At 55.6% G+C, this 22,592-nt stretch overlaps 2 protein-coding genes across 7 annotated transcripts in view; one reads left to right on the top strand and one right to left on the bottom strand.

The window, feature by feature from the left end:
• LOC309394511 (nucleoside diphosphate kinase 6-like) overlaps positions 1-22,592 on the bottom strand; it is a 435,625-nt gene that overhangs the window by 249,594 nt on the left and 163,439 nt on the right. The gene's annotated exons all lie outside the window — the stretch shown is intronic.
• Positions 1-22,592, top strand: part of SHANK3 (SH3 and multiple ankyrin repeat domains 3) — a 241,380-nt gene that overhangs the window by 123,653 nt on the left and 95,135 nt on the right. For all 6 annotated transcript variants that reach the window (XM_081957745.1, XM_081957744.1, XM_081957742.1 and 3 more), the window contains exon 12: positions 5,537-5,742. In XM_081957745.1, the coding sequence (XP_081813871.1) occupies positions 5,537-5,742 (206 nt within the window). The remainder of the gene's footprint in view (positions 1-5,536; positions 5,743-22,592) is intronic.

Genomic DNA, 22,592 nt, shown 5'->3' with positions numbered 1-22,592 from the left:
CTAGAACTCACAAGCTCCCAGTTTCTACTCCGATATTCTCCCTGGATGGTGGATCCCAGAGGGCAGAAGCTCCCCCGCCTTTCAGTATCTTCTCTCCCAGATCTCAGGCTGGTGAAATGAAGTATATTCTGCCAGGGTCCCGTATTTACACGGCACGGCAGTTCTGCAATTGTGGCTGTGGGTTTCCTCTTTCAGCCTGGCAACTTCCGTAGCGAAGGGCTTTGTGGTGGCTCCCTCACAAACCTCATTTGTGCTGCCGAAGGGAAGGCAGGCAATCCCTGAGCTGCCAGTGCCCGTGGTCCTCTCCGGCAGGACAGAGAAAGAAACGGGGGAAGGGTATTTGTTGTTGGTCTGTTAGTTTCCAGACCGTGGCTGAAAAAGAGGTTAAAGTTGAATTAAGGAACATTTTGTGCCAAGGTGAAGCAGCAGGCGAAGGAAATCTAGCAGGTGAAATACTGAGTGCCACTAGTCCTCCTTTAATGGCCAGTCAGTCACTGAATAACCATTCAAAGTTTCAATAGGCTCCCTCCCAAGAAGTTACTTACACCACCGTTTTAAAGGTCACTTTTTTCAGTGCCCTTGTAACTTCAAACAGCCCCTAAATGAATGGTTGTAAGTTGGGGACCTGGGCCTGCAATGGGCTTCACACGGAGGTTCGCGCACAGGCAGGGAACCCGACCGGGAAACCTGCCTTTGGGGCGCCTCTTTCGGCCCCCCTTCACCCGGAGGCTTTTGGATCTAAATATTTGCCCAATTAGCAGCTCTTTATGAAGTCGTCTTATCAGCTGGAAACAGAAATAAGCTGTTGAAAATTCAATGCGTCTTTTTCCCCCTTCGCGTTTGTTTCTGAAGTGCCGGAAGAGCAAAGAGGCCCATTTATCTTGTCTTCTGTTCTCTCCCCTGGCCTTTCAGATAAATCCCTCCATGCGGAGAAGGTGCGCCTGACTCTTCCATCCCTTTTCTTTTCTTCTTCTGATCTCAATGCCAAAAGCAAGCAAACAGCAAAAGATAAACAACGCACAAAGTTATTTTTCAAATAAAGATGGAACTGATTTTAAAATGAAAACGGGCGTAGAATAGAGTGAAAGAGTTGGAAGGGACCTGGGAGGTCTTCTAGTCCAACCCCTGCTCAGGCAGGAAACCCTACACCACTTCAGACCAAAGGCTGCCCAGTCTCTCCTTAGAAACCTCCAGTGGTCAATCACCCACAGCCGCTGAAGAGTCCGGGGCCCCCCAGGATTGAGGGTTTCTTTTGGAGGGACCGAGAAGTGGGCCATAACAATGACAACAATTCTGACCACCTAATCCACCTAAATCTGCCTTGTTCATCCCCGCAGCCTTTTCCACCCTTCGTTTCCTGCGAGGACCTTGGGGTCCCTGCTGCCCTTCCTTTCTCCTTCCAAGTCCTGCCAAGAAGGAGCTGCTTGTACAGCTCCAAGGAAGCGGTTGGACATGTGGAGGAGACCAGATTCAGGAGGAGGGACACGGTAACGGAAAAGGGCCTCGCGGAAAGAAGGAATTGTGCCGCGAAGAACATTGATGGCAAACCTTAAGCTGTTTCCCCACTGTTATTGGGGGCTGGGGGGGAATGGCTGGCCAGCAGCCCTACTCAAGGCCCTGTGGAGGAGGAATTGCTCACGAGAAACTGTTGAGCTGATAGGTAGAGGAGGTCCACAACATACCAGGCACCTCCCTGTCCGCCACTGTCCACATTTCATGTCCATTGGGTCAATGGCACAATCTAAGCATCCCCTCTGCCCTGCCCTCCTCCTTCCTCCCCCAAGGTCAGGGCCTTCCATAAAGAGGGATATTTGCAGCTCAGGACTGCTAGGAGGGTTCCTTGGGGCTCTCTGAGCTTGGTGCTTCTCTTGCAGACGCTTCATGACCCAACTAGGTAACTTTTATCAGTGCTAGGAAAGCAGGGGGGGGCGTTAGTGGTGTTGGGGAGGAGGAGGAGGAGGAGGAGGAGGAGGAGGAGGAGGAGGAGGACTGTGGAGTCCTTGGGGCTCTCTGAGCTTGGTGATTCTTTTGCAGACGTCTCATGACCCAACGTGGTAACCTCATCAGTGCTAGAAGGAGGGGGGGTTGCAGAGAGGAGGGGGAGGAGGGGGAGGAGGGGGGAGGAGGAGAATGACTGTGGGGTCCTTGGTGCCCTCTGAGCTTGGTGGGTCTCTTGCAGGCATTTCATGACCCAACTTAGAAACCTCGTCAATGCTAGTGAATAACACTGGGGAGGTGACCTGGTTTGGGTCTTGAAATGTCCCCAAGGAAAGCACCGAGCTCAGAGAGCCCCCAGGAGCCTTCAGCCTTCTCATTCGGTGGCCAACGTATTTGAGCTTCCAGGTCTGTCCTTCCAAAGAACAGGCTTGGTTTCCTTTAGGATTGACTGATGGTGTCAGTCCTAGGGACTCTCAAGGGACTCTCAAGAAAATCAAGGGAACGTTAAGGGGAAGCTTCCCAACAATGAGAACAATTGACCTGTGGAACAGACGTTGCCTCCAGGAGTTGTGGCTTCTCCCTCACTGGAGGGTTTTAAGAAGAGGCTGGAGAGCCATTTGTCTGGAATGGTCTACTACGTCTCCTGCTTGAGCAGAGGGTTGGACTAGAAGACCTTCGTGGTCCCTTCCAACTTTGTTCTGAGTTGAATTGATTAATTGATTGATTGAATAATTGAGTCTTCTCAAGGACCAGTCTTCCAGTTATAATCATCTTAAAAGAGAATAATAACTATTATTTAATGGGCTCTTGTTGAATTGACTTTTTAACCTGTATACCATCCAGAGTATAAGGTGACCTTATAATCAGTAACAAATGACTTATTTTTTCTGGCTGTTTTGCTACAACTCCTATGCCCCTCAGTTAGCATAGTATTGGGAGCTGTGATCTCTGGGAAAGCAGTTGCGTTGTGTAGACCGTGAAAGGGTGCGTGTCCCTCAGTTGTTGCTCCACTAAGGAAAGGTTCTCAGGGTCTCTGTAGGGCCTTCGGCTTTGCAATGGACCCCTCCCCAATCCTTATCCTTTCACTTGGGGGGAATGATGTGGAAACTGTGTGTGTTTTCTCCAAAACTCTGCACTTGGCAGGACGTGGATTATGGGCCTTTGAGTCAGGCTGCAGCTCTGCGGTGACTTTGTGGGGTGCCAGAACAGTCCTGCACTTATGACCGCAGTTGTGACCCCAGGTTCCATTGCTAACTAAGGCGTTTGTTAAGTGAGTCACTCCTGATTTTACCACCTTTTGGGGGGAGGTTGTTAAATCAGTCACTGCAGTTGTGAAGTGAAGCCTGCAGTCCTTAAGCAAATCTGACTTCTCTGATTGCCAGCTGGGAAGGTTGCAAAGGCTGAACCCAGGACCAAGGGGCACCGCAGCCATTGCAAACAGCGACAGCCCTTCCACTTCCCAGAGTCAGCCTCCTGCCCCCAAACATCTGGGCCCTCATTTGACCCACCTCGGAAGGACGGGAGGCTGAGTCAGCCTGGAGCCTGGTGGGATTCGATCTGCCGAATTGCAGGCAGCAGCAGCAGCAGCAGGAGCAGGAGCAGGAGCCTGCAGTACTGCACTGCAGCCACTGAGCCACCGAGGCTCCAATGCACCCTGGTTGCCAAGCAGCTGATCTTGCTGCGATGGTCGTAAGTGTGAGGACTGATCATTAGTCACTTTTCTAGGGCTATTTCGATTTTAAATACTGGGCGGTAATATTATATTTATATTTATTTATAAAAGTCAAGGAGGGTCCGCAGTTGCAGGAAAACGGCCCTTCCTCTCCAGATTAGCTTCACACTTGCTTGCGTCTGGGTTTCTCTCCCCCAATGCCTTTTTCTGGAGGGCGGGGCCCCAGGGAGGGGTGCCTTGTACCTTAAAGCATTTGGCCTTCTGGGGGGTGCTGTGAAATTACCCAAGGCTCTTTTAGGGGGAGGGGGATTTGGGCATCCTTGCTCCGTTGGCTCAGCCAAGAATAATTTCCCCAAAAGGTCCCTCAGAAGCAACTGGACTTTCTAGTTTTGTTTTGTTTTTCTTTGAAAATGTCTTGCTTCTCATCCAAGAAGCTTCCTCTCTTCTGAAGAGACAAATTCAGGCTTTGGGGCTCCCTTTAGACCTGCCCCCCCCCACCCCCTTTGGCTGCCATGTTCTGCCTGGACCTACAATGGACGGAGCTGGTCATTTTGGAACAGTGGGTGGGTGGGTGTGGCAGGGCAGGCCGGGGGTGGGGGTGGGGGTGGGGGTGGGGGGGCGGAGGGTTTCTGGAAGCCCAGGCAGTGCTGTGAATGTGGCTCTCTACTGCTTGGAAACCATGATTGATTTGAACTCGCTGCCTCTTGGGGCTGGGGAAGATGAACCAATCTGGCTTAATGGGCATACTGGTTTGTGCTTATGGGGAGAGGGTGCCTGTGCTTGCAAGGGCCTAAGAGGGGGTGGGGCTGTTGCTGGGCAGCAAACCAGGCTCTCCAGTGGGGTCCTTGTGCTGGGGAGGAGGGGGGGGCTCTGTGGGTGGAAAGGAAAGAAGTCCTTTGAGGATGGGGGGCTGGGGGGGGCGAAGGGAGATCCTGAGCAGGACTGGAAAAGGCTGGGAGGGGGCTGGGGGGAGGTTGGACCTTCTGTACTGCCAGGGGAGGGGGGAGGGGGTCCCAGCTTATCCCCAAAAGCCACCGCAGCCTTCATTTCTTCGGTCATCGGGCACCCCCCACCCCCACCCCTCTCAAGGGCAGATTTTAAAACAGGAGTTTGCCCCCCCTCCCCCCAGGAAAGCCAAGTGTGGGGCTTTTCCGAGGAGGGGGGCTCAGGAGTGGCCGGGGGAGACGCTCCCCCTGCCTATCCAGGGGGGCTCGGAGCGAGCGGGACGCCCTGCGGGGGTCTTGCTTGCCCCGGAGCCTGGCGAAGGCCTGCCGCTTCTCTGCCCCTCCCTCCTCTCCATCTGACCGCCAGGCAGCCCGAGGTGGCCGTCGGCGGGGGGCCGGGCCGGTGGGTCCCCGCCCAGCCGAGGGGAGGAGCGGCTGGCGAGCGGCAGCGGCCGGGGGAGGCAGCCGGAGCGGGGGAGGCAGGCGGGCGGCCCGGCCGGTGGCTGCCGGCAGCCGAGCGAGCGAGCGAGTGCCTCCCGCCGCCTTCATGGGTGGCCAGCAGCGGCGGCGGCGGCGGCAGCGGCGGGGCCGGTCCGGGCGGCAGCGTCCGGCCAGCGGCCCCTGAGCCGGGCGGGAGTCCGGAGCGGCGGCGGCGGAGGAGCCATGGCGCTGCGGCCGTCGAAGGGGGCGCGGACCGGTGCGGGTGGCGGCAGCAACGGCGCCCGGCAGCCTGACCGCTCCGGCGGCGCCCCGGCAGGGCCCCCATCGGCGGGCTGCGGGTGCGGCTCCCGGCGGCGGCGACCTCCCCGGCCGGCCGCGATGGCCTGAGTGCCCCGGCTGAGGGCCGAAGGAGAGGCCGCGCCCGGCTCCTCGCCTCCCCTCTTCCGCTCTCGGGCCGAGCGAGGCCCCTCGCCGCCTCGGCCATGGCCCCCCCGCCGCCGGGGCCCGGGATCAGCAGCGTGACCTATGTCTTCGTTTACAGCCCCGGCGGGAGCGGCAGCGGGCCTGGGGGGGCGCCGGGCGCCGGGCCGGGCGTGGAGCACACCCCGCACGCCGCGCCGGCTCCGCTGCGGGGCCCCAAGAAGAAGCTGTACAGCGCCGTGCCCGGCCGCCGCTTCATCGTGGTCAAGAGCTACGCGCCGCAGGGCGAGGGCGAGATCCAGCTCAACCGCGGAGAAGCCGTCAAGGGTGAGCCTCCAGGGCCCCGGGGGGAGGGAGGGGAGGGGCAGCCGGTGGCCTTGGGTCAGGGTCTCCTTCCCGGGATGAGCCGTTGCAAGGGCGCTGCGGGGCCCGGCAGGAGTTGGGGGGGAGAGTCAGTTGTCAGTATCGGAGTCTCTTCTTCTGTGGGAGTGGGGGGGGGGGTCCCGGCTTCCCTCCTGCCCTTCCAGTCCCAGGCCAGTCTGCGGGTGAATCCCCCCCTCGGGCTTTTCCCCCAGGGCTGAAGAAGGGGCTCCTGCTGCTTATCCTTGCTTAGCTTTGAACCTGGTTAGCTTCTGGGTGCGGCTGGCCCTGGGAAATCAACCCCCAACATTGGCTAAGGCTGTCGCTGGGCGAGGAGGCTTGTGTGAAGAGCCCTTATCTTCCTGGATTGGTTGGGTTGAGCGTGACACATCAGGATATCAATGGCTGGGACCAGTGAGACACCAGTGGTGAGGTTTGTGTCAGCTGTGGATTGCGGATGGGATGCGGTGCACGAGGGTCTCCTCTGCCTCTCCTTTGTGCCTCTTTCCCATCTCCGCCCAAGAGGCAGGGGAACCAAGGCAATTCGGTGTCTGCGTATGGGGGGTGGGGGTGTCACTGAAGGCACCCTGGGGTGGTGCAGGAGAGTGCTTGGGCTCAAGGGGGGGGAGATCTGGGGAAGAAGCCTCTCTTGGGTGGACAGGAACTCAGCCAGAGAGGAAGAGACACCCTCCTAGCTCCGTTCTGCCTTTTCTGACCCCCCAAGGTGCTTCTTTTATCCCTGGGCTTGGATTTTCAGTAGCTGTGCAACTCTGCTTCCCCTCCCTCCCTCCCTCCCTCTCCCTCTTGGGTCTGTGCCCGCTCCTCAGGGCCGCTTTGGTGTTGGGCTCCCTTACTTGGCAGAAGAGGCTCACCCGGGGCTGTAGCGGTGTTTCAACCTGGACAGCCTGGTTGGCTTGGGCCGGCCTTCTCCACAGGCAGACAGTAACGGAGGGCGGAGCAGGTCATGCTGTGCCTCTGGGATGCTCACAGCGCCTTCTGGAACCCGCGCATCCGTGTGCACCTACTCATCACTGCAGCGCTGGCTGTGTTTGCAGGCAGCATGCGGTCATGTTGCAAAGATGCTCCTGCAGCATCCATTCATCGGGTGTCCTACCCAGAAGCCCCTGTAAAACCAGAAGGGGGTCCTGGCGTGGGGTACGCAGGGGCCTCGGCGAGAGACATTGGGGCACAGAGAGGAGGGGAGCCTGCCTGATGCATTCCTGGCTGGGCCGGCATCCAAGCAAGCACCACCAGCCCTTGGGGGCACCCAGAGCAGCTGCCCCGACCGACTGGAGGCTGAGTCCTGCACCGCTTGTGGGTCTCCAAGGCCAAAGGGGCCGAGAGGATTTCTGGCCAGCCGTCTGTGGCGCAAGGGCACCTTTTGGTGACGTCCATGGAACGCGGCCGTTGTCTTTGCGATTGGGCCGATTCTTGTTTGCCTTCTGTGTATAGAGTCCGTCTAGATGCTCTTCTTCCTTCTTGGTGTGCTGGGTTGATTTGGGCTCGAGAGACGGTTGCCTGCGGGTGCTGAAGGCTCTCGGAGAAAGTTCTAGACTTGGAGAAAGATCGAGGGGGGGGGAATGGAGGGAGGACAAAGTTTGTACAAAGCAGAGCAGCAAGGAAGGACTCTCAGTGGAAGAGGCTTCACCCTCTCTTTCTACTCCTATCAGAATTGTGTCTTGTGCAGCCTGAGTGCCAGGGAGTCAGACCACCGCGGGAGCAAAAGTAAAGTCCCCCCCACCCCACCCCGGTGCTGTTTGATGTGCTTCCCACAACGATTTGGCCTTCAGGTGCCACAGAGACCTCCTTTCCCTGACCAGGCTGTTGCGCTGGGTTGCACAGACACACGCCGGGACTCCGTTGTGGACTTAGGATGTGGCCAAGCCGTGATGAGAACAGCAGCTGCTGAGCCCCCCCCCCCCCCGAATTTATATTTGCAAAGAAGCAGATCGCAGCAGAGGGACGGCTGCAGGAAAGGGCGAGGGAGGGAGGGGATGATGGGACGGCAGGGTCTCTGCCTTGCCCCCTGCAACAGAAATTCTTGAAGATACAAGCAAAGCCTTCCATTGGACAAGTTGAACCGAGGCACCCCACCCCCCACCCCCCCCACCCCCACCCCACCCCCCCACCCCCGGTTCTTTTCATTCTGACAATGGGGAGCTTGGGGGAGACTTGGAGCTCTAACGTTCCAGGAGTCGAGTCGCTTGCCACAGTCAGCAGCCAGGAGAAATCCTCTCTGGCTTCAGGGGAGTCGTCTTGGGGGGCCCACAGTCCTGGCTTGGAGTGAAGGGGGGGGCTGGGGAAGAGCCGGATGGCCCCAGCAGAGATCGAGGTTTTGGGTGGTTGAACTTCAGGAAGTTGAAAAATAAAAAACTTTAGAAAAAAAGAAGTTGTCTACTGGGATCTGTGTACAGGGAGACCTCAAATTACGACCGTGATTTCTGCTGCTAAGTGAGAAAGTTGTTAAGTGAGCTTTGTCCCATTTCATGAGGTTTGTTGTTAAGTGGATCACTGCAGCTATGAAGTCAGTAGCCTGGTCGTTAAAGGGAACCTGGATTCCCCATGAGTTTTGCTAGTTGTGACCCTGGGACAAACGACCGTCATAAACAGGAGCCGCTTGCCAAGGGCCCAAATTTTGATCATGTGACCATATGGAAACTGTTCACTGTGTGAAAAACGGTCATAAGTCAGGTGATGTAACTTTGAATGGTCACTAAACGAATGGTCGTAAGTCAAGGACTGCCTGTAACCCAGACCTGGCGGAGGGTGGTGTGTGACCCATCAGGCAGGCAGATTTTCTCTATTTATACCTCTGTGGGCTGGCACACGTGGCACCCAGGCAGACGGGCGAGAGACTGAAGATTGAGGCACCAAGCAGGAAAAAAGAGGGGGAAAAGGGGGGAACCGGTTTAAACAGCCACTCAGCTCTGAAGGGGGGGGGATGTTCTCAATGGGCACGGGGGGGGGAGTTGGTGGGCAAGGGAGCGGGCGGGAGCATTCAGCCGCCAGTCAAAGGCAGGGGGGGCGGGGGGGGCTGGCAAAGATGCTGTGACCCAGGAGGAAAGCAGAGCCAGGGAGGGGAGGGAGCTGGGCGAGGGGGGGCAGAGGGGGAGTCCTGGCTTGAGGGGGGGCTGGGGGGCCACCGGAATCCCATTGCACAGCCAGTGAAAGAGAGGCAAAGGCGAAGCTGGAGCCTTTGCAGGAAGAGATGGGGGGCAGCTGGGGGGCTCCAGAGAGGGGCCGAGTAGAGCTGGTCCTTGGCTTATGACCACAGTTGAGCCCAATGTGTCTCTTGTTAAGTGAGGCATTTGGTGAGTGAGTCGGGCCCCATTTTACGACCACAGTCATTAAATGAGTCACCCAGGTTCCCCATTGACTTTACTTGTCCGAAGGGGGCAAATGGACACCACAACGGTCGTAAGTGTGAACCAGTTGCCAAGCATCCAAATTCTGATCCCCTGACCACGGGGATGCTGCAAAGGTTGCTCACTTTTTTCGCTGCCGTTGTAACTGTGAACCATCCCTAAATGAGCTGTCATAAGTCGAGGACCACCCTGTAAAGAAGAGACGGCGCCAAAGTCTCAGAGGATTCTTGCTAGAGCCAGAGTTGGGGCTGGAGGGATCTGGGGGTGCAGGAAGAGGCTTGGGCCCGGGGGGGGGGGAGACCTGGGGGAGAAGCCTCCCCTGGGTGGACATAAACTCAGCCAGAGACGGAGAGGTAGCCTCACTCCTTGGGAACGCTAGTCAGCTGGCTGGACTCTTCTGGGCCTTTGCACTTCCAGGGCTGGGCTGGCCCCCTCCTTCAAAGGCAACCGGGGCTGAAATCTTGGGGCAGTACTCCCCCTGTTCCCCCACCCCATTTCTTCCATCAAGGGGGCTGATCAGACTCTTTTTGGAGCTGACAGTTGGGGGCAGGTTTGAGGAATTGCTTGGCTGGGCTGCTTTGCCCCCCGTAAGCCCACCACGATGCGTAAGCGACCGAGAGTAGTATTACTCCTACTCTTCCTTCGCAGGGAGGGAGGGACGTGCCACAAGCAAGGATTAGTCATCACACTCCAGAAACTACGAGGATGGCCTTCAATGGGGAGGGCTCTTTGGAAACTCTGCTCCCTCAAGTGGAGCTCAAGGGAGGAAGCTCCACTCCGCCCTGGGGAAAATGCAGGGGTTTGGGGGGCCACTGGATCTTCTCCTCGGAAAGACTCAGCCCAGGCCAGGGGGGGAGCCCTCGGCATCCATCCTGGGAGTCTCTCCAAAGGACAGGTGGGCAGGGGGTCTCAGCCGGTTGCAGGCAGCTCCCTCCCGGCCCCCCTATTGAAGGAGCAAGCAGGCCCTGCTATCCCCACTGGGTCTGGGGGCTCTCCAAGCGAGGCCTTTGGGGAAGCAAAATTGGCTGGTTCAGGCAGCCGGCTTGCTGGAAGGGCGGCTTCTGTAGCAGCCCCAGTTGGCTGGGTTCAGGGCAGGCCCCCGAGCAGCAAGACCCTTCCCCTCGGGCCTGGCGATGGGCTTGTAGCTCTTCTGCCGCTTGCAAAGCCCCCTCCCTTGAGGGATTCTGGCTTCAAGGCATCGTACGTCTGCTTACAGAACTGCCTGTGATCTAAGCTGCCCGACTGATCTCCTCCTCCTCCTCCTCGGGAGAGGCTGTTTGATGCACAAATCTGATTGGGAGCCAGGAAGTTGGAGTGGATCCCTTCGAAATGCCCAGAGTGGAGGAGAGCTCGTTGCCAGCCGGCTAGGAAGGAAAGATGGGGAAGGGTCAGGCGAGGCTGGGAGAGGGTGAAGAAGGGGTGCAACAGCCGTCCCAGCTGTGGCACGAAGGACGTGAGCCTCACTGCCATGGTGACGGAGGAGGAGGAGGAGGAGGAGGCGTCTTTCAAAGCAGCCTCTGAGGCTGAGTCACTTGTGAGGAGGGGGTGCAGGAGAGAATGAAGCCCTCCCCCAAGAAAGAGGCAGAGAGGCCCCTCCGGCTGCTGCTCCTCCAACGGAGAAGCAGGAGGAAACGGGCCAAGGGGCTCTGAGGCAGCAAAGGAAGGGGCTTTGTAGTCCCTTTCGGCCACCTGATTGCCTCACAACCCGCTAACCAAGGTTGCCCAGCTACCCCCGGCCCTCTTTGGGCCCTTCCGTGCTTTCCCTTCCTTGGCCCAGGTGAGCCTCCTTTGCCCCCAAAAGAGCCGTTCCTAGAGATGCCCCTTGGAACGCTCCAGGCTTCCCTCTTCACCCAGGATGGGGCTTTCCCCACGGGTGGCGGTGCAGGATGCCCTCGACTTACAAGCACAATGGAGCCCAAAGTTTCTGTCCTTAAGCAAAGAGGGAGGGAATGTGGGGCGCGGGAGAACGTTCTCGGTCCCACCTTGTCCAACTTTTTTGGGGGGTGGGTGGGCTTGGGTGTGGTTGGGGGCAGAGGTGGGGAGGGGGCTTCATTCTGCGGGGCCTGCCGCCTTTGGTGACTGTCTCTGTCTTGGTCCTTTGCTTCTTGCCAGCTGGCTGTTCAGTGCTGCCTCTTGCTCATCTCTTGCATGGCCCTCCATGCTCAGTTCTCCATGGGTCACCTCATCAGCTGGGTAACTATGGCCTTTCTTCCTCCTCCTCCTCTTCCTCGCTTCTCCTGGCTTCTTCCTCATCCCACACCTGCTTCCTCTTGACCCCTCCGTGCTCCTCTCTGGCCCTCCTTGCACATGGTGGCCGACCTGGGGCAGGGGGAGGAGAAGACCTCCCTCTCCCCCCCCCTTCAAGACCCCAGGGACCCTCTCTGGAGGCCTAGAGAATAAGGAGGAGGCACAGATACGCTCGGTTGCTGCTTGGGTCGAGGGGGCTGAAGCCTCCTCTAAGGCCAGGGCATCCAAGTAAGGTTTAACAGAATAACAGAGTTGGAAGGGACCTTGCAGGTCATCTAGTCCAACCCCCCACCCAAGCAGGAGACCCTACACCATGCCTGACAGAGGGCCGTCCAGTCTCTTCTTGAAAGCCTCCAGTGAAGAAGCTCCGAAGGCAACTTCTGTTCCATGGGTTGATTCTTCTCCCTGTCAGAAAATTCCTCCTTATTTCCAGGTTGAATCTCCTTGTTCAGTTTCCACCCATACTCAAGAAATGCCCCACCACCACCAGTGCACTGAAGTACAGGGAGTGCTCAGCTTAATGGCCACAGATCCACCCAAATTTCTGTTGCTAAGCAGGACATTTGCCTGTAGCCTCTCTTGCCACAGTCATTAAGCGAATCGCTGCCGTTGTTAAGATAATAGCACGGGTGTTAAGTGAATCTGGGTTCCCCCATCGACTATGCTGGCCAGAAGGTCGCAAAAGGGGATCAGGGGATCCCAGGACGCAGCAGTCGTCATAAATACGAACCAGCGGCCAAGCATCCGATTTTTGACCCCGTGGCCATGGGGATGCTGCAACAGTCATAAGTGTGAAAAACGGCCATAACTTCCTTTTTCCCCAATGCCGTTGTAACCTTGACCGGTCTCTGCATGTAAAGGTTGTAAGTCGAGGACTACTGTCCAGCTTGCTCGGAATCCTGGCTGCTTCTCTCTGGCTGAACAGGAAGCCCCTCGGTTGCCACCCACCCACCCGCCCGCCGGCCCCTCTCACGGAGCGCTGCCTGGCCTCCAGATGCCTGGGGACGTCTTGGCCCCCTGACTGCAGCAAGGATGCTGCAGTGGTCGTAAGGGTGAACAAAGGTCATAAGTTCCTTTTTTGAGTGCCGTTGTAACTTTGAACGGTCACTAAATGAACTGTTGTGAGTCGAGGCCTGCCTGTACAAGAAGGAAGAGGGGGACCAAGAACCGAAGTTGCAGGGGGCTCTTCTTCTAGGGCAGGGGTCTCCAACCTTGGCGACTTCAACTCCCAGAATCCCCAGCCATTGGAGCCCCCTGTTCTAGCCAATCCCACTCGAAGCTTTCCCTCCCTCCCTGGAGAGCATCTCCTTCCCGTGTCTCCTAGCAGGGCCGGCAGGTGGGACCCCAGGCAGGCAGGTGGGCCTGGAAGCTGCTTACCCCACCCCCACCTGCTGCCAGCACCCATGGGGAGAATCCACAGCAGAGGACATTTGGGCTCCGCTCCCCGAGGGCCTCCGTCCTTTCCAGCCTTCTAAAGACCCCCCCCGGCAAATGGGGGGGGGGGGAATGCAGCTAATTGGGGGTGACCCAGGACCCCCAGGAATTTAGAGCAGGATTATGGATTACCTGTATATCAGTAAATCATCTTCAGGCCAAGAACGTTTGCAGGGGAATAGGTTCTGCCTTGGGAGGAAGAGGTTTTCCCCTAAATTCCCTCTCACGAGTCCTCTGATTGTTCCCTTAGTCATTCACTGCTGGTGTTTGAGCAACAGGAATCTTTCCTGATTGTCTTTCTTTTCCCCCAAATACAGGGCCAGTTTTTGTACAGTTTGGAGGCAAATTAATGCAGATCAAAGCGGTCTCCCAGATTTTGCAAGCTCTGCGTATTTTCCAATCCTCCTTTTTTCTTTCTTTCCCTTTTTTTAAAAAAACCCGATATTCAGTTGCTCTCTGGAAGCCTCTCCAGGCTCAGAAAAGGCCCAGGGGGTGGGGCAGAAAATGATGCCCTCTGGCTCCTGGCTCTGCTCCCACCAACTGGGCCCCTCCAGCGCCAGTCAAGGAAGCAGGAGGCTGTCTCAGTCTCACCCTTGTCATTAATTCCCCCCCAACTCCCCCTTGCCAGAGGCATTTCCTGCATTCCCTTTGGTCTAGATGACCTCAGGTGGTCTCTATTTTCATTTCCACCCTCCTCTTTGGACTTTGTCCTTTTCCTCCCAGAGTGGTGGGCTGCCTCGGCTTGTCTCGGGGATCAGGGAGTGGGCCTCCGGGCATTCCCACGTGGGCCTCCTGCAGAGACCCCTTGCTGGTAGGGGAGGATAGGATACTAATTGCCTCTTGCAGCCCTAGAGAGGCCTTGGGGAGAAGGATCCCCGGGGAAAGCCCGCTGGATCTGGGCAGCACTTCCAGGATCTCTAGCAGGGAGCCCTCCTCCGGCTGGTGGAAAGGGGCAGGATCCGGGGGGGCCTTGAGAAACCCCCATCCTCTGTCCCGTTCCTGAGTTGCCCCCTGCCAGTCAGAGCCCCCGAGATGCCAAGTGGGAAGATGCTCACTCGCCAGGCGTCGGGTGGCTTTAATACTCCAGGTGGGGAGGGGGAGGCAGGGGGGGGGGGCTTTTCAGTCACAACACTTTGGAGGCTCAGCGGGCCCCCCAAAGCTTTAGCTTTTCCATGACCTGGATGCTGGGGCCCTCAAGTAACCTCCCAGGTGAAGGAATTCATCTACTTAATCCGTTGGACGCCAGGCAGTTGGGGGGGGGGCTAAAAATACCTTTGGCGTTGATTGCCCTTCGTCTGCATAAGTGCTGCCCCCTCTGAGCAGCCCAGGAGAGACTGCCAGGTACGGGAAGCTTTCCGTGCTGCCTCTGAAGAGGCGGGGGGGGGAGAGAGGTGGCGGGGGAATAACAGAGCTGTGAGGGACCCTTGAGGTCTTCTAGTCCAACCCCCTGCTCAGGCAGGAAGCCTATACCATTGCAGAGAAATGGTTCTCCGGTCTCTTCTGAAAAGCCTCCCACGATGGGGCACTTGCAGCGCTTGGAGGCAACTTCTGTTCCAGGGGTTGATTTTCCTCACTGTCAGGAAATTGAATTCTGGTGAGCTTCCGTCCGTCGCTTCCTGCCCTTCCTTCGGCTGCTTTGGAGGACAGGTTGCCCCCAGGAGGTCTGGGGGCTTTCAAGAAGGGATTGGAGGACCATTGATCCAGAATGGTAGGGGTCTCCTGCTTGAAGAGGGGGTTCGACTAGAAGGCCTTCAAGGTCCCTCCCACCTCTCTTATTCCTTTATTCCTGCTTGCTCCAGCCTTGTGGCAGGGCAGAGCCAGTGCAAGCAGAGGAAACTGAGGAGGGGGGGGGAGAGAAAGAAGGCCCGTGCTGCTGTTCTCCCTGCCAGATGTGGGTCTGTGGCCTATCCTAGCACAACCCCCAACAGCCCATGATGTGTCCTCTAACCAAGGAGCCGGCTAGGGAGGGGTAGGTGAAGCCTCCTTTCGGGTCCAGGGCCACCCTTGAGAACGACAGGGCCGCATCAGCTCTTGGGGATTGGCCATTGCTCTTCCCTAGATGTTCTCAAGTAGCACCGATGACGTTGCCTAGCTGGGTCATGAAACGGCTGCAAGAAATCAGCCGAGCTCAGAGAGCAGCAAGGACCCCCCCTCATTTCAGCCCTGAGCCACAGCTATTCTCCTTTATTGATGTTCTCTTTTCCCCTCCAGCCTGGTCTCTCTGGCGCTGAGCTTTCCTCCTGGTTTCCCCTCCAACTGTCAATTAAGTTTGATCCTGCTTAGCTGCCAGCATCTATCAAAATTGGCTGATGTGGCTTTCTAGGGTGACATTGACTGGATGGATGAAACCAGGCAGCCTGATTGTCTGAGATGCAGAAATGGTTTTTTCCTCTTCTGGGATTTTTATTTGTCTTTCCTTTCCCACCTTCCCAACTGCCTGGGTGCCTCCTGACTGTCGTAATGAAGTCCCGTCCGGGTAGTTGGTCTGGGGGCTGCCCTGTGTCCTGGCTGTGGGCAGGGGAACAGATGCAAAGCCGGAAGAGGAGGAGGAGGAGAAGGGAATGTGGATAGGTGGCCTTCCCCCTCCTTTCCCCCCCCCTTATTTTCAGCTCACAAATTCCAGGGGACAAGTCAGGTGGGGGCTGCTCCTCTGCATCTGAAAACCCTCCTTGAGGAAGCATGGAACCATTGGACCTGGTCTCCGAACTTGGCAGCTTTGAGGCTAGTGGACTTCAACTCCCAGAATTCCCCAGCCTGCATTGGTGAAGTTGAAGTCTACAAATCTTAAAAGTTGCCAAGTTTGGAGATCTGGAGAACCCTTAAGGCTGCCCATCTGTCTGTCTGTCTGTCTCTCTCCCCCCCGACATCCATCTATCACTGATCCTATCTACGTCTGTCTGTCTGTCTGTCTGTTTACTGTCTCATCCATCCATCCATCCATCCATCCATCCATCCATCGTACTGGAGATGACTGCTGGATTGCTGGCATCCGTCCTTGTTAATTACCAGATTGACGTATTTATTCTTCTTGTCTTCCTTGGTCATTGTTTACTTTATTGATCTATCATTTTACTTACCTTTCCATGCCTCTTTGGTCCCCTCCCCCCCTCCCCCACTTTTTTACTATTAAGGTGGAGTGGCCCCTTCGTCAAAGAAATTTAAGAAATGGGGGAACAAGGGCGGGTGGGGGGGGTTCCCCCTTTTCTCACAGTATGAACCTTGGGTGGGCAATCCAGGAAGCTGCTGAGGCCGTCTGGGCGGAGCTCTGCTTGAGTCTGCCTGGTCTGGTGCCTGGGCCCTGCTCACCAGATTCCTTTTGAGATCTGGCTTTGCTAAGAGTAGATCTGTCAGCCAAGGGCTTTTTGGAGGGCAAAGGGATCCACTGTCCTGCATCCAAACCAAGTAATCCGTGCCCCAGCCAGCATGGAGGAGGAGGAGGAGGAGGAGGAGGAGGAGGAGGAGGAGGAGGAGGAGGAGGAGGAGGAGGAGGAGGAGGAGGAGGAGAAGGCGCAGAAGAAACTCTGGCTGCTCCATTGCTGGAGGCTTTGAAGAAGACCAGACAGCCGCTTGTCCAGAATGGTCGGAGGTCTCCTGCCTGAGCAGGGGGCTGGACTAGAAGACCTCCGAGGTCCCTTCAACTCTCTTATTCAGAGGAGGGGCAGGAGGGGCATGAAACCCACCCAGATGGCAGCCTGTTTTCTTCTGCCTTTTTCTTACTCTGGACTCTCAGTCTCCCAGGACATTGACATTGGTGCAAGGCTACAGTCCTTGACTTACAACACTTCATTTAGTGACAACAACACTGAAAAAAGTGACTCTTTTTTTCACACTTACCAAAAGGATCAGAATTTGGAGGCTTGGCAGTTGCCTCCTATTTATGACGGTCGCCATTTCCTCTGGGGTCACGCAATCGCTTTTTCCCACCTTCTGAGAAGCCAGACTCACTTAACGACCATCTGACTAATGAATCACTTAACAATGGCAGCAAGAAAGGTTGTAGCGTGGGGCATTTAACTAGCAACGGTCTCACTTAGTAGCAGAAATTGTGGCCTCCATTTTGGCCATAAGCCGAGGACTCCCTTTTCCTTGAAGGTTGGAGCCCTGGAGAAGGAAAGAGGGTGAGGAGGACTAGAGCCTTCTCTGTGATGGGCCCAGCCCTATGGAATGACCTCCCCCGTGACATCAGGACTACTTCCGATCTCCGCTCCTTCCGTGTACAGTTGAAGACCCACCTCTTTCAATTATCTGGCCTGGCTCAACCGTAAATTTTTCTTACTCCTCCTGACAGTTCTTTTAAATTTTTTAAATTTTAAATTGCGTTTTTACAATTGGGGTATTTTAATGGTGACTTTTAATTGTCCAATGTGATGTAATTTGTTACCTCCTCCGTGCATGTATGTCCTGTATATATGTATGTTTATGTGTTTGTATACATGTTTTATGTTTTATATACTCCATTGTATGCCGCCCCGAGTCCTGTCTGGAAAGGGAGCGGCTAATAAATTTAAATTTATTATTATTATTATTATTATTATTATTAGTGTTTCCCTCAGGAGGAAGGAAGGAAGGAGGCCCTGAGCTGCTGGGCACACGGGGGGGAGGGGCTCTCCCGCAAGCCCCCTCCAGCTGCAGGGAGGAGGAGGAGGAGGAGGAGGAGGAGGAGGAGGAGGAGGAGGAAGAGGAGGAGGAAGCAGCCGCCATCCGCCTACCCGGAGGGAGAGCGAAGCCTCTCCGTGGCTCCTTGGCTGGCTCCGTTCAGCCCGGTCTCCCAGGAGGTGGCGGGTTGAGCGAAGGCAAAGCCTTAGGCGGGAGGGAGGAAGCTTCCGTGCCTGGGCGCTCAGCTCCAGCAGGAACCTGCCTGCCGATGGGCCGAGTCTGGATTGGGAGGTTCCGGCCGAGCACCGGCGGTTCACTCCGGAAAGGTGGAGAGAGGGAGCGAGCGAGACGGTGCAGCCTCAGCCAGGCTGGTGCCTTCAGGGGGCTCCTCCCCACGTTTCTGCAGCAAGGGGGGGGGACACAGGCGGCCCCCTGTTTACGACCGTTCACTTAGGGACCGTTCAGTGTTACGGCAGCACCAGAAAAAGCGACTAATGGTCGTTTTTCAGCCGTTACGACCGTTGCAGGGTCCCCGTGAAGAGCTCTGGGCAGCTGACTTGCGTTTGCGACGGATGCCGTACCCTGGGGCTGTGTGATCCCTTGTGACGACCTCCTTAAGGGGAATCACATGACCCCACAGCCGTCATAAATATGAGCCAGTTGCCCACTGTCCAAATTTTGTTCAGGTGTCCGTGGGGATGTTACGAGGGTCGTAAGTGTGAATCATGGTCAGGGTCGCTATTTTCAGTGCCATTTTAATTTTGAATGGTTGTAACTCAAGGCCTTACCTGGTATCCTTTGCAGCAGATTCCTTACGTGCCTCCGTAGTCTCTCGATTGGTCTTGAATGTCCTCTTTTTTGTCTCCAATCTGCTTTTCCTTTTCTTTTTTCAACCTATTTCAAGGGTCCGTTTGGGTTCTTCCTCTTCACGCTTTTCCTTTCCTTTTGCCTGATCCACAGATTGTTACGTTGCAGCCTTTTTCCTCACCCCGGGTTTCCCCTTCCCTGTTCAGAAGAAAACGTTCAGCCTCTTAAACTTGCTTAGCGTCCCTCCTGCGACGAGATAGAGCCAGGGTGGCCTCTTCTCCTTTCTCACCTGGTGGGAATTTGAAGGCTTTGAAAAAACCTCCAGGTCACTGTGAAGTCATACGGCCCTTTGGATCTCCTGTTGGTCTCTTTTTCACCCATTCCCTATTTGTTTCGTTTTCTGTCATCAAATGTGTCTAGTTTGGACATCTGTGACATTTCCCATTTGCATGCCCATGGGGTCAATTTACAGCTGGTCACTTAGAGAGCTGACTTGTACTTATGACCCAGATTCAAAGATCTGGTGGCCGCCTCTCCTGTGGTCGTGTGGTCAGATTTGGGCCAGGGTCAAGGGCCCATGGTTGACACCTTTTTGCCGAAAAACAGCAGACAATGGATTTGCTTAACAACTTCAGGTTCGCTTAAGGACCATGGTGATTCGCTTAATGACCATCACAAAATCAGATCAGACCCCTGACGGCCCGCTTACAGCCAGTGGGTCTTAGTTCCATAATTCTGGGCTCAGTTACAGTCATAAGTTGGGGACTGCCTACATACTAAAATGCAAGCAATAAAGTGATACTTTGCTAAAGACTCCAAATTGGGGTCACCCCATTACGGGCAAATTTAGAACTGACCTCGGTACCTTGAACTGATCAGGGTGCCCTGATTTAGAGCAGGGGGTCTATTTATTTCTCCATTTCTTTATTCATTCGATTTTTGCAGCCGTCCTTCTCAGTCAATGCCTGAAAATGATTTTTTCAGGTCAGGGAACTTAGGTAGGTAAATAATAAGAGTTTCCCAGAAGCCTCGATGGGAGGCAGGGGCTCCAGGTGATGAAAATGGGCCACGTTCAAGAGAACTCGTTTATTTATATTTATTTAGCTGTCGGAGTCCCCCGTGATTGGAGGGAAGACAGTTTGAAAAATCTGGATTTAGAATAGATGGGAAATTGGTTTGGCTACCATGCCATGCGTGCCTACCTCCCCAGACTCCCCGATTGAAGTGCCCGTTGATCTGCCCTAAAATCCCTTTTATTTCACCATCATCAGCATCGCTTCGAAATGAGGTGGGTGGCAAATCACTTAAATAAATAAATCTCAGTGTTTTGATCAAGGGGGCAACCGAAGCTTCCCCCCCCCCCCCCCCGGTACAAAGAGAACAGAGTTGGAAGGGGCATAGAATAGAATGAGCCGGAAGGGACCTTGGAGGTCTTCTAGTCCAGCCCCCTGCTTGAGCAGCAGACTCTCTTCCATTTCAGACAAGGGACTGTCCGGTCTCTTCTTAAAAAGCTCCTGTGATGGAGGGCCCAGGATTTCTGGAGGCAAGCAGTTCCACTGGCCCATTGTTCTCACTGTCTGGAAGTTTCTCCTTCCTTGCGGGTTGCTTCTCTCTTTGATCAGTTTCCAACCATTGTTTCTGAGTGGGAGGGGACCTTAGAGGTCTTCTATTCCAACCCCTGCAGGGATGGCCAGGTAATCACGAGACCAAGCGCTTGAGGGCAGGACAAGAGGTAAAGGATGGAAACTCAGCAAGGAGAGACGCAACCTGGAACTAAGGAGAAACCTCCTGACAGGGAGGACAATTCACCCGTGGAACTCCTTGCCTCCAGAGGTTGTGGGGGCTCCAACACTGGAGGTCCTTAAGAGGAGACTGGACAGCCATTTGCCCAGGGTGGCAGAGGGTCTCCTGCTCCAGCAGGGTCCCTCCCGACTTTGTCATCCCACCAGGTTCCTTTTACAGCCATCCTACCTCTCTTCTCACCTGCAGTGAAGTCTTCCTGGTTGCCCATCTTTCAGCTCTGGCACAGAGGCCCTGGAGGGGGTTGGCACCAGCCCTTCCGATGCCCTTTGGCCGTCTTCTCAGCTGCCCCTTTCCTGCGTAATTGGCTTCCTTTGATGGAGCCGTCTTTGTGCAGAGCCCCGCTGGGAAACAGTCCCTTTGCACGGAGGGTCTGTGGGGGAGGGGCAGAGCCACTGCTGGGGTCTTGCAGGAATCCAGAAGCCCCTCCCTCCATTTAGAAGGAGAAGCCACGGATGGAAACGAAGCAAGGAGAGAAGCGGGAATTTCCCAAGAGGGGGAACAATTGGCTAGTGGAGCCACTGGCCTCCAGAGGTTGCTCCATCATTGGAGGTTTCTCAGGAGAGACTTGTCTGGAATGGTCCGGGGTCTCCTGCTTGAGCAGGGGGCTGGACTGGAAGACCTCCGAGGTCCCCTCCCACTCTGATGCTCTGCTTAAGGAGGCGGGAGGTGGCCACCCCCAGGTCTGCTGGATGGGACAGTCGATGTCCAGCTGCCTGGGAAAGATCTGGATGGCTGGGCCAGCCTCGGTTTCTCCCCCACACGCCCCCACCCACCCCTGCTCCTTGGGGAAGAGTTGCTGGCCATGGCAGGAGGGGAGGGGGCTGGGTTGGCCCTGGGACGCTTGGCCCCCTCCCTTCAGGTGCCAGCGGCTGCTTCAGAGAGCCTCCCTGGGCATGCGAAGGACGGGCCCTGCCTTGGCTGCAGCCATTGGCACCCACCCGGGATGGAGAGCTGAATGTCGCTTGCACAGTGGCTGGACACACACACACACACACACACACACAGAGTCTGTGGTCAAGGCGATAATTGCAGGTGTTTATCTGAGCTTTCCCCCCCCCCCCCAAAGGCCTCTTGGCTTGCAAGGTCTTGCCAGGAGCCTGGCTTGAGTCGAGGAGGTGGCACGGGGGGCTTCATCAGGAGTATATCAGATGGAGAAGGAGGAAGGGGGATACCAAGTCTTCTGAGCAGCAGGGAACATCTTTTTCTCCGGCTGTTCTCTGCACTGACACACAATCACGTGGGGGGGGCATGGTCACACCAGCACCACCTCTCTCTGCCCCCCCCCCCCCCCCATGCACAGAGTTGAGGAATCTGGGCAGCCCATGGTGGTCGGGAAGAGTCCTTGATCAGCACAGAGATCAACTTAAAAGCATCCAAGATGAGGATGTCCAGCCTGCCCCAGGATATGTCCACTACAGGAGAGCTAACCCTCTACTCTTGGTTTACTCTGGGGAAGCTTTTCTGGCATTGATTCATTCATTCATGTCTTTATTTATATGATTTTTATCCCACCGTTATACTTCTCATATGTAATTCACTGTGGTGAACGTACAGATTAACAGATGACTTGGAAGAGACCTTGTAGGTCATATAGTCCACCCCCCACCCCCTCTGTCCAAAGCACCCTACACCATTTCTGATAGATGGCAGTCCAATCTCTTCTTGAAAGCCTCCAGTGAAGAAGCTCCCACAACTTCCGAAGGCAACTTCCATTCCATGGGTTGATTGTTCTCCTTATTTCCAGATTGAATCTCTCCTTGGTCGGTTTCCATCCATTATTCCTTGTTTGGCCTTCAGGTGCCTTGGAAAATGGCTTGACCCCCCTCCTCTCTGGGGCAGCTCCTCAAATACTGGAAGTCTGCTCTCCTGCCTCCCCTGGTCCTTCTCTTCCCTAGACTAGCCAGGCCCAGTTCCTGCAACCGTTCTTCGTAGGTTTTAGCCTCCAATCCCCTAATTGTCTTTGTTGCTCTTCTCTGCACTTTTTTTAGAGTCTCCGCATCTTTTTTATAGTGTGGTGACCAAAACTGGATGCAGTATATGCCTAATGCTCCTTCCTCCCCCTGTTTTCCCTGCAACAACAGCCCTGTGAGGTGGATTAGGCTGAGGGAGTGGCACTGGCCCAAAGCCACCCAGTTGGCGTTTGTGCTTAAAGATGGATTACAACTCCCAGCCTCCTGGTGATTGGCCCAAAGTCACCCAGACATCCTTCATGCCTAAAGTGGGACTAGAAGTCCCAGCCTCCTGGTGATTGGCCCAAATCCTAGGATACCTTGGCCCGTTTGGCAGCTGCTTCACATGGCTGGCTCCTATTTAAGTGCTTGCACCAGATCCCCCTCCCAGTTACGGTTGATAATTGTTCCTTCTATTCCCTCGTGTGGTGCCCTCATAATATTGAGGTACCAGAACAAATTTTGGGGTGTCTCTCCTTAACGTGATCAAGAGCTGCTAATGATTACATTGCGAGTACCATTTTTGTAACCCACTATCAGAGAGTTGACATGCCACCTAGCCTACCTTTAACCAGCTTGCTAATGGAGATATCAAACGTTTTGCCAGAGTCCCGTT

The sequence above is a fragment of the Natrix helvetica genome (genome assembly GCF_964273705.1).
Source record: "Natrix helvetica genome assembly, chromosome: 6".
Lineage (NCBI taxonomy): Eukaryota > Metazoa > Chordata > Lepidosauria > Squamata > Natricidae > Natrix > Natrix helvetica.
This window is presented reverse-complemented; position numbering and strand designations above follow the sequence as displayed.